At 31.2% G+C, this 27,556-nt stretch overlaps 2 protein-coding genes across 3 annotated transcripts in view; one reads left to right on the forward strand and one right to left on the reverse strand.

Annotated features, from left to right (window-relative positions):
• The window catches only part of LOC148603685 (sterol O-acyltransferase 1-like), a 28,988-nt gene continuing 1,432 nt past the window's right edge, over positions 1 to 27,556 (reverse strand). The window contains exons 2-16 of one of the 2 annotated variants that reach the window (XM_088553919.1): positions 21,406 to 21,470; positions 20,213 to 20,346; positions 18,912 to 18,932; positions 16,367 to 16,426; positions 11,603 to 11,710; positions 10,711 to 10,859; positions 9,903 to 10,030; positions 9,449 to 9,524; positions 8,671 to 8,785; positions 8,024 to 8,220; positions 6,788 to 6,864; positions 5,845 to 5,943; positions 4,821 to 4,956; positions 4,096 to 4,238; positions 1 to 3,475 (exon numbers count right to left, since the gene is read on the reverse strand). In XM_088553919.1, the coding sequence (XP_088410045.1) occupies positions 3,365 to 3,475; positions 4,096 to 4,238; positions 4,821 to 4,956; positions 5,845 to 5,943; positions 6,788 to 6,864; positions 8,024 to 8,220; positions 8,671 to 8,785; positions 9,449 to 9,524; positions 9,903 to 10,030; positions 10,711 to 10,859; positions 11,603 to 11,710; positions 16,367 to 16,426; positions 18,912 to 18,932; positions 20,213 to 20,346; positions 21,406 to 21,470 (1,619 nt within the window). In that variant the 3' untranslated portion in view covers positions 1 to 3,364. The remainder of the gene's footprint in view (positions 3,476 to 4,095; positions 4,239 to 4,820; positions 4,957 to 5,844; positions 5,944 to 6,787; positions 6,865 to 8,023; positions 8,221 to 8,670; positions 8,786 to 9,448; positions 9,525 to 9,902; positions 10,031 to 10,710; positions 10,860 to 11,602; positions 11,711 to 16,366; positions 16,427 to 18,911; positions 18,933 to 20,212; positions 20,347 to 21,405; positions 21,471 to 27,556) is intronic. The other variant, XM_088553920.1, reaches the window with a different exon arrangement.
• Positions 13,907 to 15,516, forward strand: LOC148603686 (uncharacterized). Its single transcript, XM_088553922.1, has 4 exons — positions 13,907 to 14,044; positions 14,481 to 14,672; positions 14,995 to 15,067; positions 15,389 to 15,516. Exons 2-3 carry the CDS (start codon positions 14,498 to 14,500, stop codon positions 15,060 to 15,062), a joined length of 243 nt encoding a protein of 80 aa, XP_088410048.1. The 5' UTR covers positions 13,907 to 14,044; positions 14,481 to 14,497; the 3' UTR covers positions 15,063 to 15,067; positions 15,389 to 15,516.

Here is a 27,556-nt window from a genome sequence, read left to right on the forward strand (position 1 = left end):
ACCAGTTGTATACTAGTTTATTCATAAAAAAAAGAAAATTGTGTATATAGATCTCTATTATAAATATCAAGACAAAGAACTTCCTATATGAGTATCAATAACAACTTGATCAGAAATATACATAAGTAGGGGGCAATTTTTTTCTCATACATGTTAAAAAAAGCTGCATCATGTTCACTTGTGTTTCTTAAAAACAAATTTGTTTCATTGTTTACTGAACTATACGGCAATGTTGAAACATGAAGTATATACCAGTAACACTGATTAATTTCAAATTCCATAAGAGTGCCCTCCCCTATCTTGAATCTGCCTATGATTTCAATTTATCAGTTCTATCTGTAACAAAGAAAACTTAACAGGCAATAGTTAAAATTTGATGTATGTAACATTAGCATTGACACATCAACGTGCCTCAACAGAATAAACGTCATACTCGTCATAGAAACAATTGGTCCTTAAATATACACATAAAATATTCATTTCTTTTGATATAGATTTATGGGCCTTTAACTTGATTGCAAATAGAATAATGCTGACATCAATGAACAAAATATACTATTAAGTGATTACAATAAAGATCTATCCCAATTAAGGGTTGATGTGGTCTAATTCTATTTAATAGGAAGTAGATTTAAATAGCCAGTTAATGGCCACAGAATCAATTCTTAAGCAGTACCTGGTTTGATTCTTGGTGGTGATTGTGTAATTTTTTAAGCAGAATCATGCTCTCCAATTAATCATGCAGGAATGTAGCAATTAGATAGGCTTTTTCTTGATTTGAAAAAATTTTACTACTTGTATTCTCAAAGAAAAAAATCATTCAGCTTTGAATCAATGAACCTTCTGATAAATAAAAACCTTGAAGATAAGTACCCTGGTTTGACAGGTCTGGCATTGGTTTCACAAAAAGTCTTAAGTGTGAAATTGATCGTAAATCATGACATCACAATGCTATTTTAGTTTATGACATCATTACTTACGATCAACTTTACACTTACGACTCTTTGTGAATCGATACCTGGAGATCACTGACAGGACAAATGAACTGAACATTATCAACAAAGAAGAACACAATCAATACAAAATATACATTTAATTACAAGGTTTTGGTTTCTTAAAGAAACTGCACCATAAAAAATAAGTAAAAAGTGGTATGTTCCAGGCATATAATAATTCTCTCTTTCGACAAGCACTCTAAAAAATATAACAGACAAAACATACACTGAAAATGTCAGATGTACAATAAACATTTAAAGCCTCGATCCATAACTAATTAACTCCACTTATCTTGCAAGGAGAATCTGACTAGAGTTATAATCCCGTTTTTTTTTTTTCTGTAATTAAGAATCATATGATTATTATAGGTGGCACTTACGAATGAATGATTCTAACATCAAATCAGTCACTTATCAAAAGGATATCGGATAGACTACAGGTGTACACAAATTCATCTACATGTATATACACAAATACAACATTGACAAAAACATGTAAAATGTACTAACATACACAAGCCAGGTGCCCATAAAACCTGAATTGCACACCATTATTTGGTTGTAACATATTTGACAACAGCTAATCAAATACTCATGCAATGTCATGAACATGATAATGTACTCCTGAAACTTCCGCCATAATTTTAATATTGAAAAATTCATGAACATGTTCATTTATCTTAAAGCTTTACTCCTGATTTTATCATTCATTTATTTCAAATTCTGACTGAAAAGGCACCAACCATACTGTTCTATTTTAAGCCTTGGTGCCATATTCATTTCTTATAAGGAAAAATACTAGTAAGCATAATTTTGAAATCAGCCAGTCTAAAAGCTCACATATGACTATGAAAATAAAAGGAACCTTTTATCCATTAAGACAAATATTGTATCAAAACTTATCTTATAAAACATTCTTAAGTTATCAAAAGGCATGTGCAATCTGCATGAAAGTTTGAACTTAAATTCTTGTTAGATCCATGTTGGAATTGAAATACAGAAATGTTTCTTCAAGCAAAGGCTGCTTCAGTCCAGCATTTCTTGAATTTTTGGTGGTTCAAATGTCCACCACTTTCTAAGAACTTAATGGGTAGAAAACAACCTGACATACAGTGATATACAATATATACAAAAATTGGCGACCAATGCTAAGTAATGGCTACAGCTCACATATAACCTTGGTTGATATGAGCTAATAATTGTAATCCATAGGCAGACAAAGTAAACCAGCTACTAGGTCCCACATTCAAAATTAATTCCACTTATAATTATGATGCAAACACACCTTATAATATATACATGAAGTAAATCTCTAATTTCAATATAAAAATGGCACATTTTTATTGCAACTGTTTATTGATGGTCAGTTTATTGTTTAGAACATATGAGTATTTAACTGACAACAAAAAACATCATCAAAATGGTAAAATTAATTAACAATATTAGAAAAATATCTACATAATTCCACAAAACCTGATATAATGGATCTTTTCTTTAAAAAAAATGTTTTCAAAAAATATGTACTTGCTTAAATTGGGTACCAGTTTAATTCCTTAATTCCACACTTTAATTTTCCTTAAATCTTTGATTTCTACTTACTGAACTGGAGTAAGAATTTGATCAAATGCTCATTTTAAAATATCAATTTTAAAACTGGATCCATTACTCTCTGTGCTATCACCAACTTCAAAATGAATTGGTCACAGAAACTGTCATAAAATGTAGAAATATTATAGCTAAATACGAAAACACATCCAACAAACTTATCAAAATAATGTTATTAGAGAACTCCTGAGACTAGAAAAAGCTGCTTTATCTTTGTGTATAGGCCAAAGAGCCACAAAGCTCTGAAAAGTCGGAAAATACATTGTACTCTTTAAAAATAAATATGAAAAAATATTGAAATTTGATAAGTCAAGAATGTAAACATATACATGTATGAATAAACAATACTTAACAAACAAGTTTGTTTGTGGTACTAATATAAGCCCAAGACTGACAACTTCATCTCAACACATGCACAAGTTTTTAAACTTTTTGAACATCAAAAGGTTCATTCAGATGAAAACAATACAAAAAATGTAAAAAATATACTTTTCAACAGTTGGCAGTATCTTACTAGGATATTAATGCATAATCTCATCTTTTTAATGCCTACATACAAAGTTCAATAAAGAGTTCAATGTTCAGTTAAAAACAACATGCCTTCAAATGGTCTTAAGTTTAACATTTGAATCTATGACATATGTTCATCAATACAGAATTCAGTAAAAAAATAAATCATTAGATTCTGACCTTTAGTTTATAGATTTGAACCTCCTCTTCCATCTTTTAACCTTTTATAAAGTTAGTTGATCCATATTACTATTCTAAAGTTCAGCCTTTAAGTAAGTTGCAGTAGACTGATATTTCATTTTATTTTCCATTGCATCAAAGTTACATGTCCAAGACCTTGGTATCAACTTGTCTAAAATATTGTCCTGAAAAATATACATAAAGTAATTGCTAAATTTTAGCTTTAATACTGTAACATTCATTGGTAGATATTTCACACATTTTCTGAGTACTATTCTTTTCATTTAATGCTTGGAATGCTTCTTTCTATGTGAGACTGATGAGAGGTTACTCCTTAAAACACATTTACAGCAAACTGAATTTTGCATTATTGATATAATTGGTATTTTTGCATTGAATAACTACTGGGTCAATCCAACAGCTGTTCAGATGAGTAAACTTGACCAATGTTTTGAGTTATTCCTATATATATATTATTCTTGGATTAAGAACTTCCTATGTATTTGGTTGTAATGCTGCTGATTAGTGATTACTTGTTGAAAGACATGTACAGCGTATTGGAAGTTGCAAGGTTAATAACAGTGGTATTTTTGTATGAGGTAAGCCCTGACTCTAACTACAACAACACATTGAGCCAGTTTTTTTATTGTTCATGCTCATAGGAGCTTGCAAAAGTATTTGTGTCGATTTATCAACTAATATTCTAATATTTTAAAATATCAAGAAGTATGGAAGTGTTGACAAAACCAATTCACCAGGGTCATATATCACTCTAATAAGGTTTTCCTGCTCTAAAAGTACTTACTGTGTTATTAGGACAATTAATTCTAGCATACCACTCCATACTGTATAAACACATCAGTATACCGGTTCCTGTAAATAGGGCAACCCAAAGAAAGACATTCCAGCTTCTAGCCTGACCTTTGTCCGTAAGGAAAATAAAACCAACTACAATGAGAAACATTACATTTATGTCTGTAAATAAAACAGTAGCCATTATCACCACACATACTTTATGTGCATAGCATGACCATGTCTTTTAGTCATGTTCTGCTTAATAGCAGAAGATGTGTGAGGTCTTTCATTTCATTTCATTCTAAGAATCCTTCTTTAATTGGTAAATACATTTTTCTTACATGTATGATTCCAATTTCATAGTTGCTGTCCACAATTTTTTTAGGAGGGCAATATTTAATAGTTTTTTTATTTCCTACAACAGATATTTCATGTATTTCAGGACAAGAACATTAGATCAATCAAAAAATCAAAAAGACACTGCTTCAGTTGAAATAGTGCAATACAGTGAGCTGAATTGTAAATGTGCTAGCTCACAAATGCAAGGGCTCACAGGAAGGCAAGTCATCCCACTCAGACATGTTACTGTGACTTTGCGCCAACCAGGCTATCTTACATATACCTTGTGCTTATTAGAGAACCAGGAACTACTAATCTAAAATTAAATAACTTAACACCAAAACACTGACCAAATGCAAATGATTTAATGCATACTGTTTTATTCTAGTTACTTACATCCAGCTCCAGCAAACATAACTAGCAACACAGGATAGAAGAAGCTAAAACATAGCACCAGTACATACTCATGGAAAATAGCAGAAAAAATAAACACACAAGCCATAGCTGCTGGACGGTTCCTGGTACCAACAACCTAAAACAGTATATACACATATGTTTAGGATAAGGACAGTAAGCATAGCAAAACTGTAGGGATATTTCTAGTTTTCTGTGAAATATTGACCCAAGAATATAAGGTGATTGTATTTACATTGGTGAAAAATGTCCCAAGCAGATACCAAACTGCATAAGTTAGCTGCACTTCAAAGAGAAATATAGAATTCTTTATGATTTGGTTGTTTAGTCTATTACTAGATATTTGGGATATCACACATGGTCAATGTGATAGAAACTAGTGAATGAAAAATTTATCATTGCAATTGGATGTATGTGTTAGTGTATAATTTTTTGTAAAACCTGATTGGTCAAAAGTGAAGTAATGACAATTCTAACATTATTCTATGTCACCATTGGTCACGTCATAGAAGGATGATCGCTAGCATTTCTGCCATGACAGATGCTACATGCGGCAAAAATATTTCAAAAGAACCATAGAAAAAATGGTTTAAAAACTCATGAAAGATGAATATTGCAAAATATCAACTTACTTTATTAATTTCAACGTCATAACAACCTCACTGAGGCTCATTTGTTATGTCATTAAAATTAAATAATTGATTTGATATTTTGCAATATTGAACTATCACTCATTAAGAAACCTTTAATTACATATTTTTTTTCATTTCTTTGAGTTATTGTGTCATGTAAAAAGTTACCCTTTAACACTAGAACAAAGATCCTTGAGAATTCACATCAAATCTATAATATTATTTAAGAACACCCTCCTTTTATACAATTTGTTTTCCTAAAGTAAGTTTAAAACTGATCCTGGGTGATATCAAGATACAAACTCTACACCCACCATAACAAAAAAAACTGTAAAATGAAATGTGAAAGTTATAGAAGACTGACAAAACTTTACCTTACAGACATCTTTATATACATATGTATAGAGCCAATCATGTACCACCACATTCCAGGTTCTGTAATAGTTAGAGAATGAAGTAGAATTCCACCAATCCTGCAAAATAACAAAGTTTTAGCATTTTGATATAAATACAGATATAAAGTTCCATGCATTATTATTTTTAGCATACACACATACAGAAGCTGGTATTAGACAGCTAACAACTTATACCCTATTTACATAAAGCCACACACCAAATTTGTAATAAATTCATCCATTATGAGCCAAGATTTTTGTGACAAAAGTTTCGACAATCTTTTGATCTAGTCCTACAAAACAGGAAGATAATAATGGACAGCATGCAAAATTGCTTTTATATATTTAGCCACACACCAAATTTTAAATCAATCCATCCATTTGGAGCGGAGATAATGCAATGAAATTTGTACAGACATATGGACAAGGTTATTCTAATATACCACCCACTTCTTGAGTGTGGGTATATATGGTATAATTACTAAACTTTTGTTGAGTCCAAAACAATTGTCTGTATAAGGCTACATGTGTGACTTATGAAAATCCTAAAAGTGTATGCATTGTGATTTAATTACAGTGTGAAGTTTCCTTCTGATGCAATAATCAACATTAGAACCAGAGACCACACCAACAGCTGACTTTTAGATTAAATGCCTTAAGTTTTTAATTACCGGTTCTTCACTATTACCAAGTAATTTTTTTCTAAATCTGTATTTTCTGTGGTCAACCATTTTTTTTTTCTATTTTCAGGATAAACAGCGTGAACTAGGGACAGGCTGGTGCGTTTCCAATGGACAGGTGTATATACTAACATATCTATGATGATTATTTTCAGTAGCTTATTATTCTCTATTTTTTTTACCTAACATTGCATATTTTGTAGTTGACACATCAAACCTGTCATTAATGTGTTATATCTTACCTTATAAAACATTCTATCAGCAAATCTCAACATTTCAGCAAAAGCATTAAACCAGGAGTGTAAAATGGCAAAGAAACCTGAAACATGATCAATGTATTTAAATATAAAATATTTTAGATGAAAATAACCTTAGTGAGCACACTCATATGCCCCAAACATTTATTTTGGTCCATGCTCCTAGTTTTTAGTGGAGTCCAAGTTTCTCATTTGCTTTTGTTACTTTGTGTGTATGATTTTAGTTACTTTATGTTCTTTGTTGTGTATGTCTGTTTTCCATGTCTGGTCTTTGTCCCTGGATTACATTCTTTTTATTACTGCTATAATCTTGGTTCCCTTGATTACTCTTTTATTGCTATTAACCATTACGTAAGGTATAAAAAAAATGTAATGTCATGATCGATTAAAGGAAAATAACTGGCCAACAACAGAACAAATCAATGCCAAAATAATTGTTTGGAATTCGCTTGGCACTTTGCTTTCAACAAGATTTGTGAACAGTTTATCAAACATACATTTCTACAAAACATTGAACAATTAGCCAGTAAATTCACAAAAAACAGGCAAACTTGTTGTGTTTTTCTGGTAATTAATAATCCTACAAAGTTTGAATGAAACCTAACCAGCATTCTCAGAGATGTTACATCCAGAAATAATGAAAATGAATGAAATCATGCATGTGGCCACCAACACAGACATTGTAGTCCTTCTGTCAAATTTGTGGTGAGAGATGAAAATTATTGATGACTATGTCTTTATACTGGCATGAGTGAGGTTGGGTAATTTTGTTGTTTTTCAATGTAAAAGTTGTTTTTAATGATTTTTAAATTTTTTTTTTCTTGGTTAAAATTTGTTATCTGGAATGTTAGTAGGGATTTTGAGTTTAAAATCATACACCGGCAAAATATTTTCACACAATTTTCACTTTATATTCACATTAAAGAAAAAAATTAATACAGCCTTCACATGAGATTCCAGTGAATTTTTTATATGAAAATTATGTGCAGCTCGATTCAAATGGATTTCATGTGAAGTACTTTTGCCTGTGAAAACAAGCAGTTACTACATAGTGAAATGTTGTGCAAGTTAACAGTTTCCAAGTTTTCACATCAAATCTCAGTTCGTTTTTTTTTTAACTTAAATTTTTTTTTTTCCTTAAGAAAACTCCACATTCATGTTTATCACCACATATAAAACCCTGAATATTTCTGCCTCCATGACAGATTTCTAATGCCTTACCTATAAACAGAACCAATGTCCCTGGTAACATACAGCCAAACATCGTCATCACTAACAACTTGGGTGTCACATGTTCTTGGTTAAAGTTATGGAAGTATGGAACACAGAATCTCACAAAAATATAATAAATGAAGAATAAACAGGCAACAACTTGAGCAAAGTTTGTCACAACGTAGTTCCATCGAATTGTCTTTGTTCTGAAACAAAGACAACCATGAATTTAGTATGGAAATTTCCTATTCAAGCTAAAATGTACATCTAACATATCATAGGTCAGATTCTGGTCCTCAAACTTAGGAATATTTAGTTAGTAAACCTCCTACTCAGTCAGATTCTGTGTTCATTATAAAGCTTATATCTCAGCAATCTGAGGATTTGCTGATTTATAGATGAGAACTGTAATTTTTGCCATTTAGATCTGAAATCTATAACACAAAATATTGTATATTGTATCATTGCTTTATTTTGTATGTAAGTTATCACTGTGTTAGAAGTTGCCTGAAAATGCTAGAATTAGACAAAGCAAAATCATAAAATATTCTAGTCATCCATAAAAAAATCATACATGTTAATTCTCCAGGTCTTACTAAGTTCACTTAGAATGACGAAATACAGTTAAAATAGTGTACATAGAAATGCTGTATTACCTGGGATAATTGTCTCGATATATCAATGTAGGTATAAATAAGAAATATAAAAACTTTGAGAAATCTGGACATAGAACATCTTCTACCAAACTGTCATCTTCTTCACTATCATCATCTGGAAATATATAGTAATGGGATATACAATTAATATTTGGTGAACACCTTCCATTTTTATGTTAAGCAAATACTTAACTATGAGAAAGTTTTGTTCCAACTATTAAAATTTAAACAACAAAACTTGGTATTTAGTTTACAAAAATATTTGTTTTGGGGATTTTCAACATGATTTTGGCATGAAAAAGGCAGTTATTTTATATATGTTTCATTGAAATGTGATACTCATTTAATTAGATGATATCATATATTAAGATTAAAACATACAATCTTTGTATATGCATTATTGGTGATTGTTAAACCCTAAATTGTTACCCTTCTTGTCACCACTTCTTGGAGCACACTTGAAGTATAGTTATACCGATAATATATGATGTAATGGACATGACATGTCAGAATTTGTATCACAAACCATATAAACCCTTGGCCTATATCACATGTGCCCCTTGGGGTGATATAAGAGTCTTGGTTTAATATAGCATATTATGGTACAGATTTTGGCATGTAAAATTCATCATGTACAGTATATATCATAGTAAATACTAGCATAATAATAGACACACACACAATTTTAAAATACAAGAATCTATAATTCAATCATTTTGTACAAATATCAATATTACTTTTTTCCCTTTCTCCACAAACACAATAACTCTATCCATACCTGTCTTATTGTTATAACTAAGTACTCTGGGGATGTTTTCTCGTACAAATGAGTGCATTTTCATGATAAGCCTCAACTGTAAACATAATACCATAATAAAGACTGATTTAGTAGGTACTCTTCATTACATATATTTTTGCACTTTATCCATTCAAAAAAAAAACCTTTCATAATATACAGTGTTCGTGGTAAAACAAACAAAGCATTAAACAGGTCTTTTCAATATATCTCAACTACTTGTCAAAAAGATGAAACTATCGCTGAATGATTTTTAAACGGAACAACATTGTTTGTACTTAAACATAAAGATGATGCTTAGAGACTTAAATGCATCTTATTCTTGCTCAGAAAATTAGTAAAAATAAAATTTCTCACAAAAATAAGTTGCTTCAAAGTAACTTGTAGCAATTAAACAAAATATCCTTATTTATTTAAGTAAAGTCCTGACACTGACCTGTTCACATGCCACTATCAGTGATGAAGCTGGTGGCAGTGAATTCTCCATTAGATATCGTACAGGTAATACTAGAAAGGCTACCATAAATCCTATGTAGAATGATAAGGCTAAAAAGTCATACCATTCTGAAAAAAAAAAAGACAAAATGGTTAATGAGAAATTCTTTAAAAAACCTCAGGGGACCAGGTTACTTTATCAATTATCAGTTATCAATTTTCCTAGTTTAAAAAAAATGATTAGCAAAATTGTAGTGTTAGAAATCAATTTTAAGGGTACTATTTTTGCACTTTTCTGTCCACTGCAAAAACAGGTAAAGTACATCCAAAAAATTAATACATGTATATTTACAGTAATAGAGTTCTGATGCAAAGCAAACAAGATATTACCACCAAGGCATAAAAAAACAGGATATGTTTACAACAGCATCCTCATGAATAAAACAAATATTGCTGGCTCAGTTTCAAATTTAAACACTGGTTAATTTCTATTGTTATAAGTTCACTGAAGCATTTGTCTTGTTTGTTCAGATAAAATATGACGATAGCAGAAAATCAGTCAAAATTGTAATAAAGATCTACATGTATTTTATTAAATTTTAAAACTTTTGACACCATTTCAAAACTAAAATTATTTCTCAAATGAAAGTGAACATCTGAAATTACTTTTACATATTTCTTGAGTTGAAAATAATATTCTTTATGAGTTCTTCAGTTAATTGTGGATGATTTTGTCATTTGAAACCTTTATACAACATACGAGTTTATTTTCCATCAACTATACCTCAATCATTTTCATAAGTACATACTTGCAGGCCCAAATGGTCTTTTATTAGCCCAGTAGTAAAACATTGGATACAGCAGAATTAATGTCCCAAGATTCATCATTACCCACAATTCCATCACCTTAGACAACTTTCCTAAAGCCCATTGCATCAATTCAAAACTCAAGTTGATTCTGGAACAAACAGTATATAATTACATATACACTTCCATTTTACAAACATATATTACAGCTTATGAAGATTCCAATAACACCTTATCACATATCTCCTTTTTTCACTTTACTTTTCATTATGATGCAGTTTCAAAAGCTATTAAAAACAGACTGTATACTTAATAATTTAATTAGCAAAAGGAACCAAAAATAATTAACCCCAAAGTATGAACATTCCACTATATTGAATGTTGAAATATCCTTAAAGTTCAAACTCTTACAAATATCAAAAAAAGGGCATTACTGGAACAGTAACACAAGTGGTACCCAGCCAAAATTGGATGGTAAAATGTTCCAAATGGCCGAACTCGAAAACTGCATTTTAGATTTTGCTGAAAATTGAACTAAACCTGAATTTTATGGTACTAAACAACTGTGCAAAGTTTATAAAAAAATATGATGAATAGACAGACGGATGGACCAACACACACTGTTTTAAGGGTTTCACAAAACACTTGCCACTTTGTGTGGCAAGGTATAAAAATCAGTAAATTTTCCTTGTACCGTAATTTAACTGTGTATATTTTGATAACAATTCTGTTCATGGTAAACTGATGCAAAAAATTCCAAACTCTGTAATGATACATATGATTCCATTGAAGTAAAATGATTCAAAAGTTCCAATTTCTATAAACATTAAATATGCTTCTCTTGGCACAAATGTGTAGTTAGTTACATCTACTTCTAAATCTTTAAAGGCTTACCTCCCTTCATGGACCAGATCATAGACAAAGGTATTGAGACAGAAAACTATAAGCATGGCTACAAACATGTGGTAGATTGTCTTTATGTGGTTGATCTCGAACAGCTCTCTGAAATAAAATATAATGTCATTAGATCAGCTGTTGAAAAAGAAGTTTTGAATAGTTTTGAGCTCTAACATGTCTGAAAAATACATAGACACCCTTTTTAAATATTTTTTCTTGATGTGGCCCTTGTATTGCTGTTTCAATGGTGTACAATCTTAATTTCTAAGGACAGCTTTTGAATTTGATTGATATGTTATGATGTAATGAAAATGTACATAAAAATTCAGAAGATAAAACCACCTTGGGTATTTTCAAAAGTGGTTGAATGTTTAATAATGTACTAAAGACTTTGAAAGAACTGTAGCTAATGGTTTTCCATTTTTGTTTCTTGATGTAAGAAAAAAGTTTATGTCCCTTCAAACATATAATAATTTGCCTGTTCCAGAAAAAAAAATTCATGAATCCTGATAACCATATAGAAAACAAAAATACTAATACAAGTCAAGTCAAGTAATGTTTTTTTATAAGTTGATACATTAAAAAACAGCTAACACCATCTCTAATGAGCTTTTAAAATCCAGCATACATAACACTGGATGACACACTAGAAACATTCAAAGCGAACAAAACATGCCCCTTTTTAATTTTGTCTTTCACCTAGCATTCAAATCTAAGACACATTTTCCAAAATTATGTTTAGTTTGATATTTTTCAAAGAAACTGCACATCTAACAAACCAGTAATCACTTCAAACATTACCCACTGAGTGTACAATGAAGTAATCACTTCAAACATTACCCACTGACTGTACAAACCAGTAATCACTTCATACATTACCCACTGACTGTACAAACCAGTAATCACTTCAAACATTACCCACTGACTGTACAATGAAGTAATCACTTCAAACATTACCCACTGACTGTAAAATGCAGTAATCACTTCAAACATTACCCACTGACTGTACAAACCAGTAATCACTTCAAACATTACCCACTGACTGTACGATGAAGTAATCACTTCAAACATTACCCACTGACTGTACAAACCAGTAATCACTTCAAACATTACCCACTGACTGTACAATGAAGTAATCACTTCAAACATTACCCACTGACTGTACAAACCAGTAATCACTTCAAACATTACCCACTGACTGTACAATGAAGTAATCACTTCAAACATTACCCACTGACTGTACAAACCAGTAATCACTTCAAACATTACCCACTGACTGTACAATGCAGTCAAACTTATTCATGTACATATCTGCATGCAATTTTAAAACACTTAATAGTTTTGTTTTTTTTTTTTCTGAAAGAAATTTTGAAAAACTCAAATCAATAATATATATTTTAAATGAATGGACATCAGAATATATACAAAGTTACCTTAAGGCATTACTATTTTGTAAATAAACCCTAATTAAAAAATAACAATGAAAGTGAGATAGATATGGCAGATACAACATATAACCATACTTAGATGACAAAAACACATATCACATCCACACATACTCAATTTTGTTGTAAAAAAGAAGTACCATATTAAAGAATGGAATAATATTTTCATTAACTTTCCCTCTAAGTTTCAAAAAATTGATTTTACATTAATTTTGTTTAAAAATATGAATCAAAACATTGTGCATAATTTGAATAATATTGGTTCAATACTTTTTGAGTTACAGATTACCCCCTAAGCATGTTGGACAGATAAGCAGCTGCTAGACCTGTGGTTGTTGTACAGGAAAAGCAGTATGAAGTGAAGTGAAAGTCAAAACTAATTTAGAGATATAATTTTAGTGTAACATTTAAATAGATTGTTCCTAGAAGTATATCAAAACTTTAAGGAAATATTACACTACTTGAAATCATATGTACTTAACAATCTTTGTAACCCTTTTCAATATCAAGGCTTTTTTTTTATATTCATTTAACACGATGAAAACAACATCTAACATTTATGGGATACAGTGACTGGGATTAGAAAATTGAAAATGGGCCATCTTTATTGACTTTCAGGATTTCAACGGAACATTTTTAGCATTCTTTATTAACATTTCAGCATTTTATAAGACATTTTGAGCTGGAATGTGATAAATGGCACATTGCCTCCTATAATCCCAACCACCTGAATGGCCAAATATAACCTAAATAACATTCATCTTACATAAAAGACATTTAGTGTAAACATCTATAGAATATCCTGATGTCCAGTCCAGACCAGGGTGTAACTATACATAATCTATATCCTGGACATGTAAGGAAGCAACAGAATACATGTACATGTTACCAGTAATTACATGGACAGGTGTGATGTCAAATTACATGTACAAGTATATATATACCCTGAAGATTATCAGCAAATCAGATCATTCTCACAGCAGATAGTCTCAAGGTAAGGAGCACAAAAAATAATCATTAGTAATTTGTTAAAACAAAGTTTTAAAAAATAATTCAAGATGCAAAATTTTTAAATTAAAAACAAAAACAAATTTTAAAAAAATATATATTTCAGTATATTACTGATATAATTTAATGTTAAAAAGTCTGTAGTATAAATATGTTTCAAAAGGTTGCCTGCCTTGTTCACAGTTATCAATTCTATAATCACAGTTTTAAGAACACTTTACTTTGGTTTAGTATTTTTCCTTAAGTCTTCACAGTATACCAATTTTTTTCTTTCATGTGTTTGACCAATAAATGATAATTACAGCATACCTGTTAGATAATCTATCATAGCTGCTTATTTTTAAAAAAAAAAATTAACATAATTCATTCCCCTGACTCATTTATGAATAACAACCTAATTTATCACTTTCAATTTCTTTCAGATTAAAAAAAAAAGAAAATGAACAAGTCAATCCTCCTTGTCCTTATCCCATGTATCTTGGCCATTGCCATGAGCCAGTACCAACCAGGTAACTATGTTAACCAGTACAATGTATACCAAAGACAGAGAGCTCTCTACAACACAGGAAATGTTGCCACTGCTCAGTTCCAGGGAGCCAGAATTCTTAACTACCGTAAGTTTTATTTACTGGAGAAATCATAAGTTTCTGACTTATAAATCTACAAAATAGCAGGATTCATTAATTCTGTAAGTTATTCCTGTCAATGGTTTTATTAGGAAAGGCTTAAAATCAAAAAAACAAATTCTTCAGGAAATTCCCTTGCACTGAATTCTAGCATGTTATAACATTACAGAACACACACATTATATGAGGATACTTTATAATTCAACATCTTCTCCATTAAAATCATTGACAATTTCATTCAACAAATGTAATGAATGTATTACAATTGACTACAATATCACAAGGTAATGATGAGCTTGATTATTTACAGTATTTGGATTTCTTCTTCTCCTCGACCTGACCAATGCCACTGGAAACTCACTTAAAACCCTCGGTTAGATAAAGTAAGTATACAATAATCCTTATGTTTCACATTAATTGGATTGATAATTATATCTCGACACTCTGGACTTCATAAAGCATCTTCTCTAATAGAAAAAGGAGGACAGAGCTGGTTTTAATCAGATTTTAATTGTCTAGAACTACCAACAATAAAATCATCTTACTCTACCTTAAAGTATACATCAATTATATATCAATCTGACATTGTGAATGAAAAAACAATAAAGTTTTAAATTGTGGATTAAAACTTTCTATAAATTTCATTGATACATTATTAACACCTTAAATTCAAGATTCTAATTGACCTTTTATCTCACTTTTAGAATTAGCAGTTGACCATCTCCTTGATTATGGAGCATAATTCGGAAAGTCATCATAAAGTGCAGTGACCCATGACCACATGGGACAAGTTCATCAACCCTTCTGTGATAAAATTAACAGTACTCAACTGTCATGTAAATTATTGTCAAAATTATTTAAACAGTTAATAAACTTCATTTACTTGGGAAACCTGAAGTTTTTTTATCATTCAAATTATGCTGTATGCAAACAAATAAACTCTTCCAATACATGAAGATTCAAGAACTTAAGTTCATTCTAAAAATAAAACAACATTACTAATAATCAAAGCTCAAAATGCAGTCAATACTAAAATATCAAAGGACCAATAACTCAAAACTCAAATAAAAAGGATCACAAAAGAGCATAAAATCCAGAAAACTCAAAAACCAAAGTGTACCAACAAAAAAAATCCAGAAAAATCTAATACCAAACAATATCAAATTGGTCAAAAATACACACAAAAAAGTTATTTAAGGAGGCAACTTAGAGCTTTCACTTAAAACAACCAACAAACAGGGACAGACCAGTATTACAAGACAAAATACCACCAATTACCCCAAAACTTGGACAAAACAGTAATACCAGGCAAGGTACCAACATACACCAATAAACAGGGACAAAATAGTATTACAAGACAAAATACCACCATATACCCATAAGTAGCGACAAAACAGTATTACCAGGCATGGTACTTATACCAAAAATTACCCACTCACAGGGACAAACCAATATAACCAGTCAAGGTACAAACATCTCCTTAAAATTATTTTAGGTAGGTGATGACTTCTTGACCATTACAACCAGCTCAGTGCCAACAAATTCAACAAAATGTGTTTAAAAGTTTCTGCATTATATTCTTTCATTGGTCAAAACAAAACATGGATTAAAAAAAAAAACAATGTCTGTCTATAGAAGATGAATGACCTCAAAAGAAGAAATTCTTGCAGTAACATACTTACGTAAGAACTGATCTTCTTGGTAAAAATATTTTGTCAGGAAGCTCTCCCTCCTTCCGTCTGCTGCAAATATAAATAATAGTAAATCATTACTATCTTAAACACACATAGTCATTAACAATCACTTCCCTGAGTCATCCTGAACAAATACAACAAAATTTGTCACAGGATGCAGCATGATATGATCACATAAGTCAAACAATGAATAGTCAGGTAGATATGGGTATACATTTGAGCCTGATGCCGCTATGAATTTGAATTGAGACTAAGCAATATACACTGGACAATAATTGGACTAGAATAGAAGCGGCTTCCTTTAGGACCATAATTCCTAAACAGATCATGTCGCAATCTTCAAAAGTCTTCCTTTGGAGGTATGGCACCTTGTAGTACAATTTTAAAAAGAACCATGCAACTCAGGTTATTGTCCAGATATCAGGACACATCTGTTTCTGGCCCCTTTTAGGTCCATATTCTTACATGGGTCAATTAACAACCTCTAAATTCTAGCCTTCCCTCTTTAGTGTGACACCTTATGGTACAGTTACCATACAGGCATATGTAAAAAGAATAGTGCTAAACAGACAGATAGACAGAACAGACAAGTGAGGGTATAAATCTCCCATTTTAAATATGAAGTATCATTTATACCCTATTTCTGAAGGCATTAATATTATTCCTCTTTTTCTTAAGTCCTCTTTTACAATATTTCAACTTCTCAACTTTATGTCTAGCACAAAGTGTAAAAGACAAGGGATGAATGCAGAAGAACACAGCCCACATCTAACTATATTCTATAATACTTACTCTGTTGTCAATAACTTAACAATGACTCTGAAGAATCTTGAATTCTATAACTACATGTAATAATAATAGGTAATATTGGATTCAAAGTGAGAAAAAATACTAAGAAGCTTAAAAGAAGTTAAAACAAAGCAGGTTCAAAGCTTTAAGGCAATGGTTAATAAAAGCAAAAACATGCAAATAAGACAAAGCCTGATATTCCACAAATAATTAATTTGATATATTTACAGAAAAGTATTCAATGTAAAGATATGGATTATAGTGAACACTAATTGCAGAATACAAGCAAAATCTTTAACTACTAATGTTTAACCATAATTATATCCAATTTATGTAGACTTCAACTAATAACCTTTGGGTACAGTGATTTTGTTCCTTATTTTAAGAGCAGCCACAAACCCTTTATTTTTGGAAATTTTTGGCAGTATTTTCAACACATTGGGAAAATATGGTAGTGGGGACAGAAACACATCATATAGTCTGAAAACCGATACCAAACTGACAAATATGTACTTCCAATATTCAATCAGTTACAACTTGCCAAAAAAAAACATTCCCCAGAAGTGAACAAAGTACTGGGCCTAGAAATCGGGTCCTATAGAACATTTCACAGGCATCTTTACCTGGTTTTCCGAAAATTATGCCTGACAATTGGAATTTTCCTCCCTTAGGGAAAAATATTTTTCAACAGTTTGGGAAACGTCTCCGGGGGAAACAGCCAATATCCGGCTGCAATAAATGGGTAGCAAAATCACTTGTGTACCATCATCACCCATATACTAGAATGCAAATAAGTATTATGGGACTAAGTAGTCATCTTAAAGACCAAAACTTTGACCCAAATAAATTTGAAACTATCAACCCATGCAAAACTATATCATCATCCCTAATTAGAAGAGATTGTTGGTTTACAACAAAATCAGAAGTCTGATGCATTCATATTCTGTAAAATTTTCCTCAATGTATCAAAATGTTTCCTGTTTTTGTAGGAGTAACATTTAAATGTGATATTAGCAAATTAAATTTAATATGGTAGACATCAGTTCTTTCATCAATGGGCAAGGAAAAACTATGTCACATGTCACTCACATCTGAATTCAAATCAATACTGTATTAAAAATTTAAAATCACTCTAAGGTTATCTGAAAGTAGTGATGAACAGGCCAGTGAAATGGAAGCCTATTTCCAATGAAAAGAAAACTCAAAATTGTTCTGTTTGTTGAAAACCGAGATTCTCCTCCATAATAATAATAATTGTACAAATCAACACCCATTAAAACCAAGTTAAAACAGTACAGTTATAGAAAATGTAGTAAATATGGAGTAAAGTTCAATGATATCACAGGTGTCAAAGAGCTACATAACAATGTTCCTTCTAAAACCTTACATAGTATTATTGTTATAATTTTTATTACATTGTGCATTTAAAACATGCTAAAATTTGACAAACTACGTTTTTAAATGAATGCAAAATGCCAAAATGTATAATTCATGCCATGTAAGTTCAAGCAGTTTTAAGTATAGTAGCAATGATATAAATGCATAGAAATAGTACAAGATACAGGAAATATCAGAATCCTTAATTGTTATTCCACAACAGCAAATGAAATGGTTCGAAGGATGAGAAATCATGAATTCTCTACAGAATATCTGCATATCACATTTAACTCTAGTAACACTACAACTGTACTGTCTTGTATATTAAGCATTAGTTTGGTAACATGTGCCTCTAAAACATACATACTATTTATCTCTTAAAATATTTCTACAACACAGAAAATGACACATTCATACAATCACTACAAAGTGAACACTGTGAAGTTTTGCACATGCCATGCAGATCAACACATTGTAAGTTACAATGAACAAACCCAATACAAACAGCTAACATACAATATACATTTACTACATGTGTATCTGAGGCCACACTTAAAATAATGGTTATTTCCCTTTACCTGACCCTAGCTCCTGGCTTAGGGTAGGTACATTTGTAGGTAAGAAAAATATACTCTTTCCCCAAAGTTCATATGATTCTGTAAAAAAAAAGATCAAAAGTGATGCTAAGAAAATTTTTTTTTTTAATCTTGTAAGAGAATGCCAATAAAATTATTTGGGTAGGGCCAATTTTTGTGAGTATGAATTTTAATTTTGATCTGATACTTTGAAACTCAAACCATATTAGAATTTCTCTAATTCATGTTAAAACTGCTATACCAAAAACCATAAAAGTGTCCTGTACATTTTGTACAGTCCCATATTTGTATAATCACTACCCCCACTTTGATCCCTCAAATTGTTAAAAAATCTGCATTGTACATACACAACAAAAATTGCAATAACTTGTATCAAACAAAATCCTCAATGACTAATACACAATCAATTAAAATTGTTTTGACAAATGATTTTCACATACTCCTTTATTGTTAAACGAACAATTATACCAGATGTACATTTACATAGACAATCCAGCCATGTGTTACTGTGTAAACAACACAATCTCTGTAACATTTACTCTAGTATTCTAAATGTAAATCTTGAAACAGAACAGCTTATTGATAAAACAGTGCAGCACAACAATCAATCATTTGTTGAAATGAGCAAACCATATCAAAATTAAATCATGACAACATATGAAAATACAAACATTGGATGTCCTGAAGTAAATGAAAATGGCAATTGCTGTGCCAATGAATAGAAATGAAATTGTCTCAATGTGAGAATTAAATCTAATAAAAAATGAATTACTGACTCAAAAAAAAAATTTTTTAAAGAAAATCCATTCAGTGAAAATGTTAAAAATGCTTCATTTCGTCAAAATTTCGGCTGAACAGAATGACAAGCAAACAAACAAGATGATTCCAATATTTTGTTTACAATGACGATATTTACTCTTAAACAAACTAAGCTAACATCTAGTATGATGAACACATATCTTGCAGTATTATTTTATAGGCAGATTATTTTAATTCTATTACACATAACTAAACCTTGATGGAATAAAATGATTAAGCCTATTTTAGCATGGGGGCGTATGTTTAAGCTTACTTTGATGAAGAAGGACGTCTAAACACATAATTCTGGTTCTGTTCTTGTTCATTCTGTTCTACGTCTGTTATAAACTGTTCAAACAAAGCATCCAGCTCATCTGACATCTTCTCTTTAATGCCTTTTTGCAGGGCCTAAAACAAAACACTGTATTAAAAGTACCACATTAAAAGTTACTGGTATATGAGTCTCCTAATTTGTCCAACAAATGGCTTATACACCCATGTTAATTACCCCAAATAAGATCATTTCCCCAATTGGTAGACAAGGTGCTGGATATGATATTTCTGTTCAATATTACGATGATTAACTATTTATGACTTGTCATTTTCTTGACAAATTCAAGGTTGAAAAAAATAGTACACTTCATTGTTCCCAATTTTTTGAAGTCTACTTCAAGGTCAATGCATGCATAAATATGTGTATGGTATGTTTGAAAAAAAGGTATGTTGTAGCAATCTTTGGGTCACTTATGATATTGACTAGATAATCAGTTTAAGAACCAGATTAAGCAGCTGGTAATGAATATAAATATCGGGGCATGCTAATGTATATGACCTATATAGTCTTGTAATGAGCCTCAGTGCCTGAATTAGAAACTGGGTAATGTTCAAAGCTAACCAATCATTTCATGTAAACTTTCCATAATACTTAGGAGGTATATTTTTATCTCTTATGAAGCTAGAACTATGACACTATGGCAGTGAAAATAGCAAGGAACTGCAGTATTATGTGGCGTGTAACTACATATTTATGCAAATCATATGAGAATATTAAGTACTGAAATTACAAGTGCAAGAAGTCACTAACAATATTAGCGACTTAAAAAACTAATTCACAGGCCATGAATGACTTGTCAGTTTTCTAAAGACAGAGACAGTCTGTCAGTAACAGTCTATGATATTATATTACGAATTATTTGGTGGGTGTAAAATCTGGCAGTAATGAACTAAACAAGTAAGCCAAAATTTTTTTTCAATTCTAATATTGCCAGATGTCAAACTGTGCTTTAAGTTCCTAAGCTCGAAGTAAATATTTCGTGGAATTTATTTTTGCATTTTTAGACAAACTGCTAAAATAGGCCAAAATTAACATCCTGCGAAAATTATCCACTACATGGTATCCGATTAATATTGTGACAGAGAGTAATTGATACCCTTCTAACCATCTTAATTTGATTGCATCCACTATACCTGTGCCTGATTTCTAAGTCTTTGAAGCTCCATCTGTTTCTTGAATGGATCAGTACAACCATTACCTTAAAATATGTTCGTAAATCTGATTATTTTGTGATAAAATTTGCTATATAAAAAGATAGAATAAGGGAACATAACAAAATTCATCAGTCTATAACCTAAATATAAAATAGTAAATATTTTACGTGATCACCAAATGGTCTTCAACATGTGTAAACACACCTTTGAGTAAACTATGAAGGTGTGTCTAAAGGTAACAAAATCAATGGTGACAGAACTATGACAATTCCTTAAAATCAAACTAAAAAGTAATATACCAACACAAAGACACAATAATAACTTACATCTCCAGACTGAGGACAGGTGTATGACAGGTGGCCTTAACCATCCCCCTTTAATGTAAGATCAAAAATGATTGATTGATTGATTGATTGATTGTTGGGGTTTAACGTCCGAGCAGCAATATTCAGACGATGAACATGAAATGGATGATAAAATGAACATGCAATAATGATGAAATGAAAAAAAGGGATGGGACACAAGGACAATAGGGTCGACAAATTTTTATTGCCACTAGAAAAAGGGAGGGAGGGATGGGTAGGGTCGGGCAATTTAGCCTCCTGTGGCGGAGCGCAAAGGTTCCTATTGAATACCACAGCAGGGTTCTTTAACGTGCGAGGAACGTGACATCTTTCCCAACACAGTGCACCACTATGGTTTGCAGTCAGGTTTTCCGTATTATAGCCTGAAAACTCCATTCCACCACCTGGGGTACACATCCCAGTTGCTCTACGGGCAGAGCGCCTAGCCCCCGGCTAGGTTTCTGAGCACTATTTAGTTGCCTTTTACAACAAGCTTAGCGCTGCGGCAGGCCTATTCTTTTAACATCTGGACCTTTTATTTGAATTGTGGACTTCCTACCAATCAAACATAAATGATGTCACAGTATCTAACTAGATGATACAAAATAAACCGATTTGCTCTTAAAGAACCAACAAACCAGTATATGCTTAATAAATATATTTTTCACAATATCAATACAAAATTTGTCAAAAGTAGTAATTGCAATATTTTGTTATTGTAACATGTACATGTACGTCTACTTGGTTACTATTTAGCCACATTTGAATATAAAACTCATGTAACAGACTTACAATGATCAGAGAAATTTTCTCTAAGTTTATTATCAGACTTGTAGGTAGCTTTACTACTTAGAATTCCATACATTTCCCTATCAATGTATTTATGTAAATTTCCAAAGCATTCTCCAATGTCTTGAATATTTTTACACTGATAAACATATTCAGCCATTTCAGACTCCGACTTGTAATACCAGTTGTAATAGAAAACTCTTCAACCTGTAAATTCTTATTTGAACAGTAATACACCAATTAAACACACAGTACAGAGTGATTTGTATAGTGAACAGCAAAGTATTTTAGTCCAAGAACTACATGTATCAACAAGGTTGAAGAATAATTAAGGTTTAAAAGCTGAAAGTATAGACTCCTCAAGTTTAATACATTTTATGTAAATCATCAGTATATGTACTGGTCTGTAAAACGTTATCAACTTAGAGATTAGTTACATAGGATTATACTGTAGATGTGACAGGTTGATGACCCTAAGGATAAAGGACTAAAAACAAAATGATTCAAAGTACTGGACTTTCAATATTTCATAGTAGATGTTCCAATATACATACTACAGCTGAAATGAAAGTTTACTTTTCTCCAAACCTGTTTTAACCATGAATAGTTATAGTTCATTGATAAAAGTCAATAGTTTCATTAACAATTGGAATAAATTTAGATTTGCCTGTAGCTTTTTTCATATCAAATAGACCTCTTGAGCAGACATCGAATAACTCAACATTTCAAATTAGCAAGTTTTCAATTTGAAAAACTTTCATTCACTTGATATATTTTTAAGTTCTTAACGATCCTCATGCTAGTTTTGAAACAAATGTACATGTAAATTCTGAGTCTGCTTTTAGTTTACATGCTTTATCAGCATACCAACAACAATGTATTTCTAAGGGAGCAGCCTGGTTGATTTTTATGGGAAGGGCTAGAATGAAAATTTTTATCCTGCCTGTGCCTTCTCATTTTGAGAAAATAAAGCTACTGCCTATTTGTTCAGATTGCACCATTTCTTTTTTCTAATACCAGAAAAAATACATGTATTAGAACAATAAGACATCACACATTTTTTTATTATTGCCTGTCCTGTTTTTACATTGTATTTCAAATTTAATCCTAACCCTTCACTCCTTTTCCACAATTATCAAATGGTACAGTAGTTACCTAAAATAAACTACAAATGTGGTCATTCTCTATAAAACCTACATCTACAGGGGCAGATCCAGCCTTTTCGGTGAGAGGGGGCATGTTAAAGAAAAAGTCACCAAGCCGAGAAAGAAAGGGATATGATAGACAAAAAATTTTTAAAATCTTGATTACATGCTAAAAAATCATATTTTTTTCAATTTTAAAGGTAGGGCACACAAGGTCTTCACCCCCTGCTATAAATCAGTGCCTGATCTACATGTACATATTTCTTTTCACAGATTTTTTTTATTTATTCAGTAGCAATCCATAGACTTCAATGTCCCAATAAAGACAACAATCTGAAAGATCACTGACCCAACATCACTTATCATTCATTGTCCAGCTAGTCAAAGGTGAATGAACATTGAAGGTCAAAGTTCAAACTAAGCAAAAGACTAGTGGTACATTATGTCCATGTAGTTATCTACTCCAAACCATAAATTAAAGATTGTATTAGTTTCAGCATACTGGTATTGAAGAACTTAAGAGTATCTGAATCTTATTATATATGGAAACAAGAAAATGCATGATTTTGAACAAAAATTCTTAAATGGTTATAATTGTTATTATCATTACAATTTTTCTATAGTGCTTAATCTTAAACAATATTACTCTAAACACTTTACATCACATCACATGTTTAAAATTATTCATAATAATAATAATAAAAATACATGAACAAACAAAAATATATCAGGGTAGTATAACTTGCCTAGTTAATTAGTAAAGTTAATAAATTGGGAATATTTACAAAAACAAGAATATATATAAATGAATCATAGTCAAATTAAGTAAAAACATATTGAATAAATTTGGTAAAAATCTAAAATAACTTTACTATTTAAAAATTATCAAATAGAAGTTTAAAATTTGAAATCTAATAAAAATAATTACTGCTAGTAAAAAAAATAATTTTGAAAAAGAAATATAAGTACTACTAAAGCATACAATGTACATATTATAAAAGAAACAGATCACCAAAGGTCCAAATAATCAAAAGCAACCAAATATCTAAGGCACTATGTATCACAGAAACGAAATTAAGGACTTTAAAATCCTTTTCGGAAAATGTGAGTTTTTAACTTCTTTTTGAAAATAGACACTGACTTTGCATTATGCAGTTCTTTTGGTAATGTATTCCAAAGGGTGGCTTCCCCTTTACCAAATCTTCTATTGCTGTAAGAGTAATCAAGGGAACCAAGGTTATAGCGGTAATCAAAAGAACGTAATCCAGGGACAAAGACCAGACATGGAAAACAGACATACACAACAAAGAACATAAAGTAACTAAAATAATACATACAAAGTAACAAAAGTAAATGAGCGACTCAGACTCCACTAAAAACTGGGAGCATGGACCAGGTGTACCTGTAGGGTAAGCGTCCTAGGTTTTTGTTATGTTGTTTTCAGACTTTAATGATCTTGATGGCCTGTATAAGTTAACAAGTTCACTTAGATATAGTGGCACTTCTTGTTTCATGGACTTGAATACATATAACAGAATTTTGTATTGTACCCTGTCCTGTACAGGCCACCAAAGAAGAGACTCTAGTGTCGAAGTAGTGTGTTCATGTTTCTTTTTCTTGTTACCACTCACCCAGCAGTGTTCTGAACCCTTTGAAGTCTCTGAATGACACAAGCTGGTAGTCCACAGAGTAAAGCGTTGCCATAATCTAATCGAGATATGATTAATGAATTGACCTATTTTTATATGCATCCTTGTTGATGTATGGATATATGCGGCCTATATTTGGATATTAATGAAACATGATCTCAACACTGAACTGACTTGTTGATGAATTGACAGAGTCTTATCAAAATGAACACCCAGAATTTTTATTTAGTCAGAAGTTGCAATGATGTTTCCTTTAAACGTGAGATGACAATCCTTCACTCTATGTTTCGGAGCAAAAAGCATCAGTTCCGTTTTGTCCTCGTTCAGTTTAAGCATGTTTACACACATCCAGGAACTTATAACAAACAACAAGACCTCAATTCATTTGGATATATTTTTCCAGTTATCTCAAAGGTTTGAATACTATATAGATCTGCGTATCATTAGCGTAATACTGATAGGACATGTTATGACATCTACATATTTCGGCAATTGGCTTCAAAAAGATACAATATAGCTTAGGGTCAAGTAAGGAGCCCTGTTGCAGACTCCACTTAAGATGAAGTACATTGGAATGGCTGGAACCTATAGCTATATGATAAGCCAAACCATGAAATTCTGTCTAAACTTTTCATTTGTGGGTTGGAATTTAGCATTCATCACCATATTCAAATAGAGACTATCAATTTTAACTCAATAATTGTAAAAAAAAACAAATCGACAATAAAGCGAAAAAATCTTATGGGAGCAAATGTTATGCAGTCATATTAAAATATACACTTTACCAACCAAAATCTACATGGATAACTGCAGGAATTTGAGGACCAAAATGACACCTGCAAATAGCTATTAGTATCTGCTACAGAAATAAAAACTGAATTCCTGGTACATGTAACAATAATACCATGTGTCAAGAATCAGGATAAAAAAAAATCATTAGTTTTATTGCACTTTGATAAATCTGAACAGTCATTGTCATGAGGGGAACCATAGATTTATTACTCAATGGACTTACTGTAACCTGAGGCAATGCAGAAGGTAAAACTTCTTCTTGAGGGGTAAATAAGTGTATACTATAGTAAATTATCTGTAGCCCAATGAACAGTTTACAGATCTTGAAAAATAGTTTTGATAATGTAAACAAAACACCAGTTTTTTTTTTTTTTGTTTTTTTTTTTACATAAGATTCCAAAGTAATCTTTTTACTTAAAAAACAGAGTAATGCGGTCAGATCATGCATACATGTACCTATACTACTAGTATGCCCCATATTAAAGAATGTACAAAATGTATCTGTTTTCGTGTGTGTGAGGCCCGCCTGTACAGGCTGTACTTGGAAATGAATATTTTCACTATTTCAAACATTCAATAAAGTGCAATAAACAAAAATATACATGTACATAAATACATGTACACTATAATTATTTGAAAATTAAAACTGATAGTTAAGATGAATATTATTCATTATCATGCACCTCAAACTGACAATAATTTACACAATGCCAGTATTTCATTATTTTAGCAATTTATGAATCCAGCCACAGGATTTAAAATTCTGTTGGTTAATTAACACTTCAGTTGCACATCCCTTCAATTACAATAACAGCTCTATGACTATATGTATTTTTAAGGTATAAACCATTGACTTTTAAATGGGAGGGAGGCTAGAATGAAAAATTCTTTCCTGCCAAGACTTCTTGTGACAGTAACGATGCCATGATTGTTGATTTGTCATCTAACCTCAGTTACCTTTAACTCTGTATCACATTTAAACTTTTTCAATGCTATCCACAAGAGACCTGAACTTTGATATGCCAAAGGAATGGGAGACAATAAAGAATAAAAAAAGACATGAATACATGAGTACAGTACTGTTCCCATACAAAATGTAACAAGAAAAGGTATGGTGTATATGTCAAAGAGACAACAACCCCACTGGGATGAAAATATTGAACAAATATACAATGTATATACATGTACATGTATATGTAATAGTCATCAGTAAAAAAAAATTGAAGACAGAGTGTTCAACTGAACACAAAACAAGATATTAGAGTTATTACATGTTGTTAAACTGTAACACTTGATTTAATATATAAAAAGACATCCTGATGACTGAAGTACAATAGCAAGCGCCGTGAAGTGGTGTGAGCTCTACCGTTATTACATGTACATGTACTAAATTTCCCTTAAGGTTCCCCAA

This window comes from Perna viridis, chromosome 11 (assembly GCF_037379345.1).
Source record: "Perna viridis isolate PV_CMFRI_1.1 ecotype Kerala chromosome 11, ASM3737934v1, whole genome shotgun sequence".
NCBI classification, from domain to species: Eukaryota; Metazoa; Mollusca; class Bivalvia; order Mytilida; family Mytilidae; genus Perna; species Perna viridis.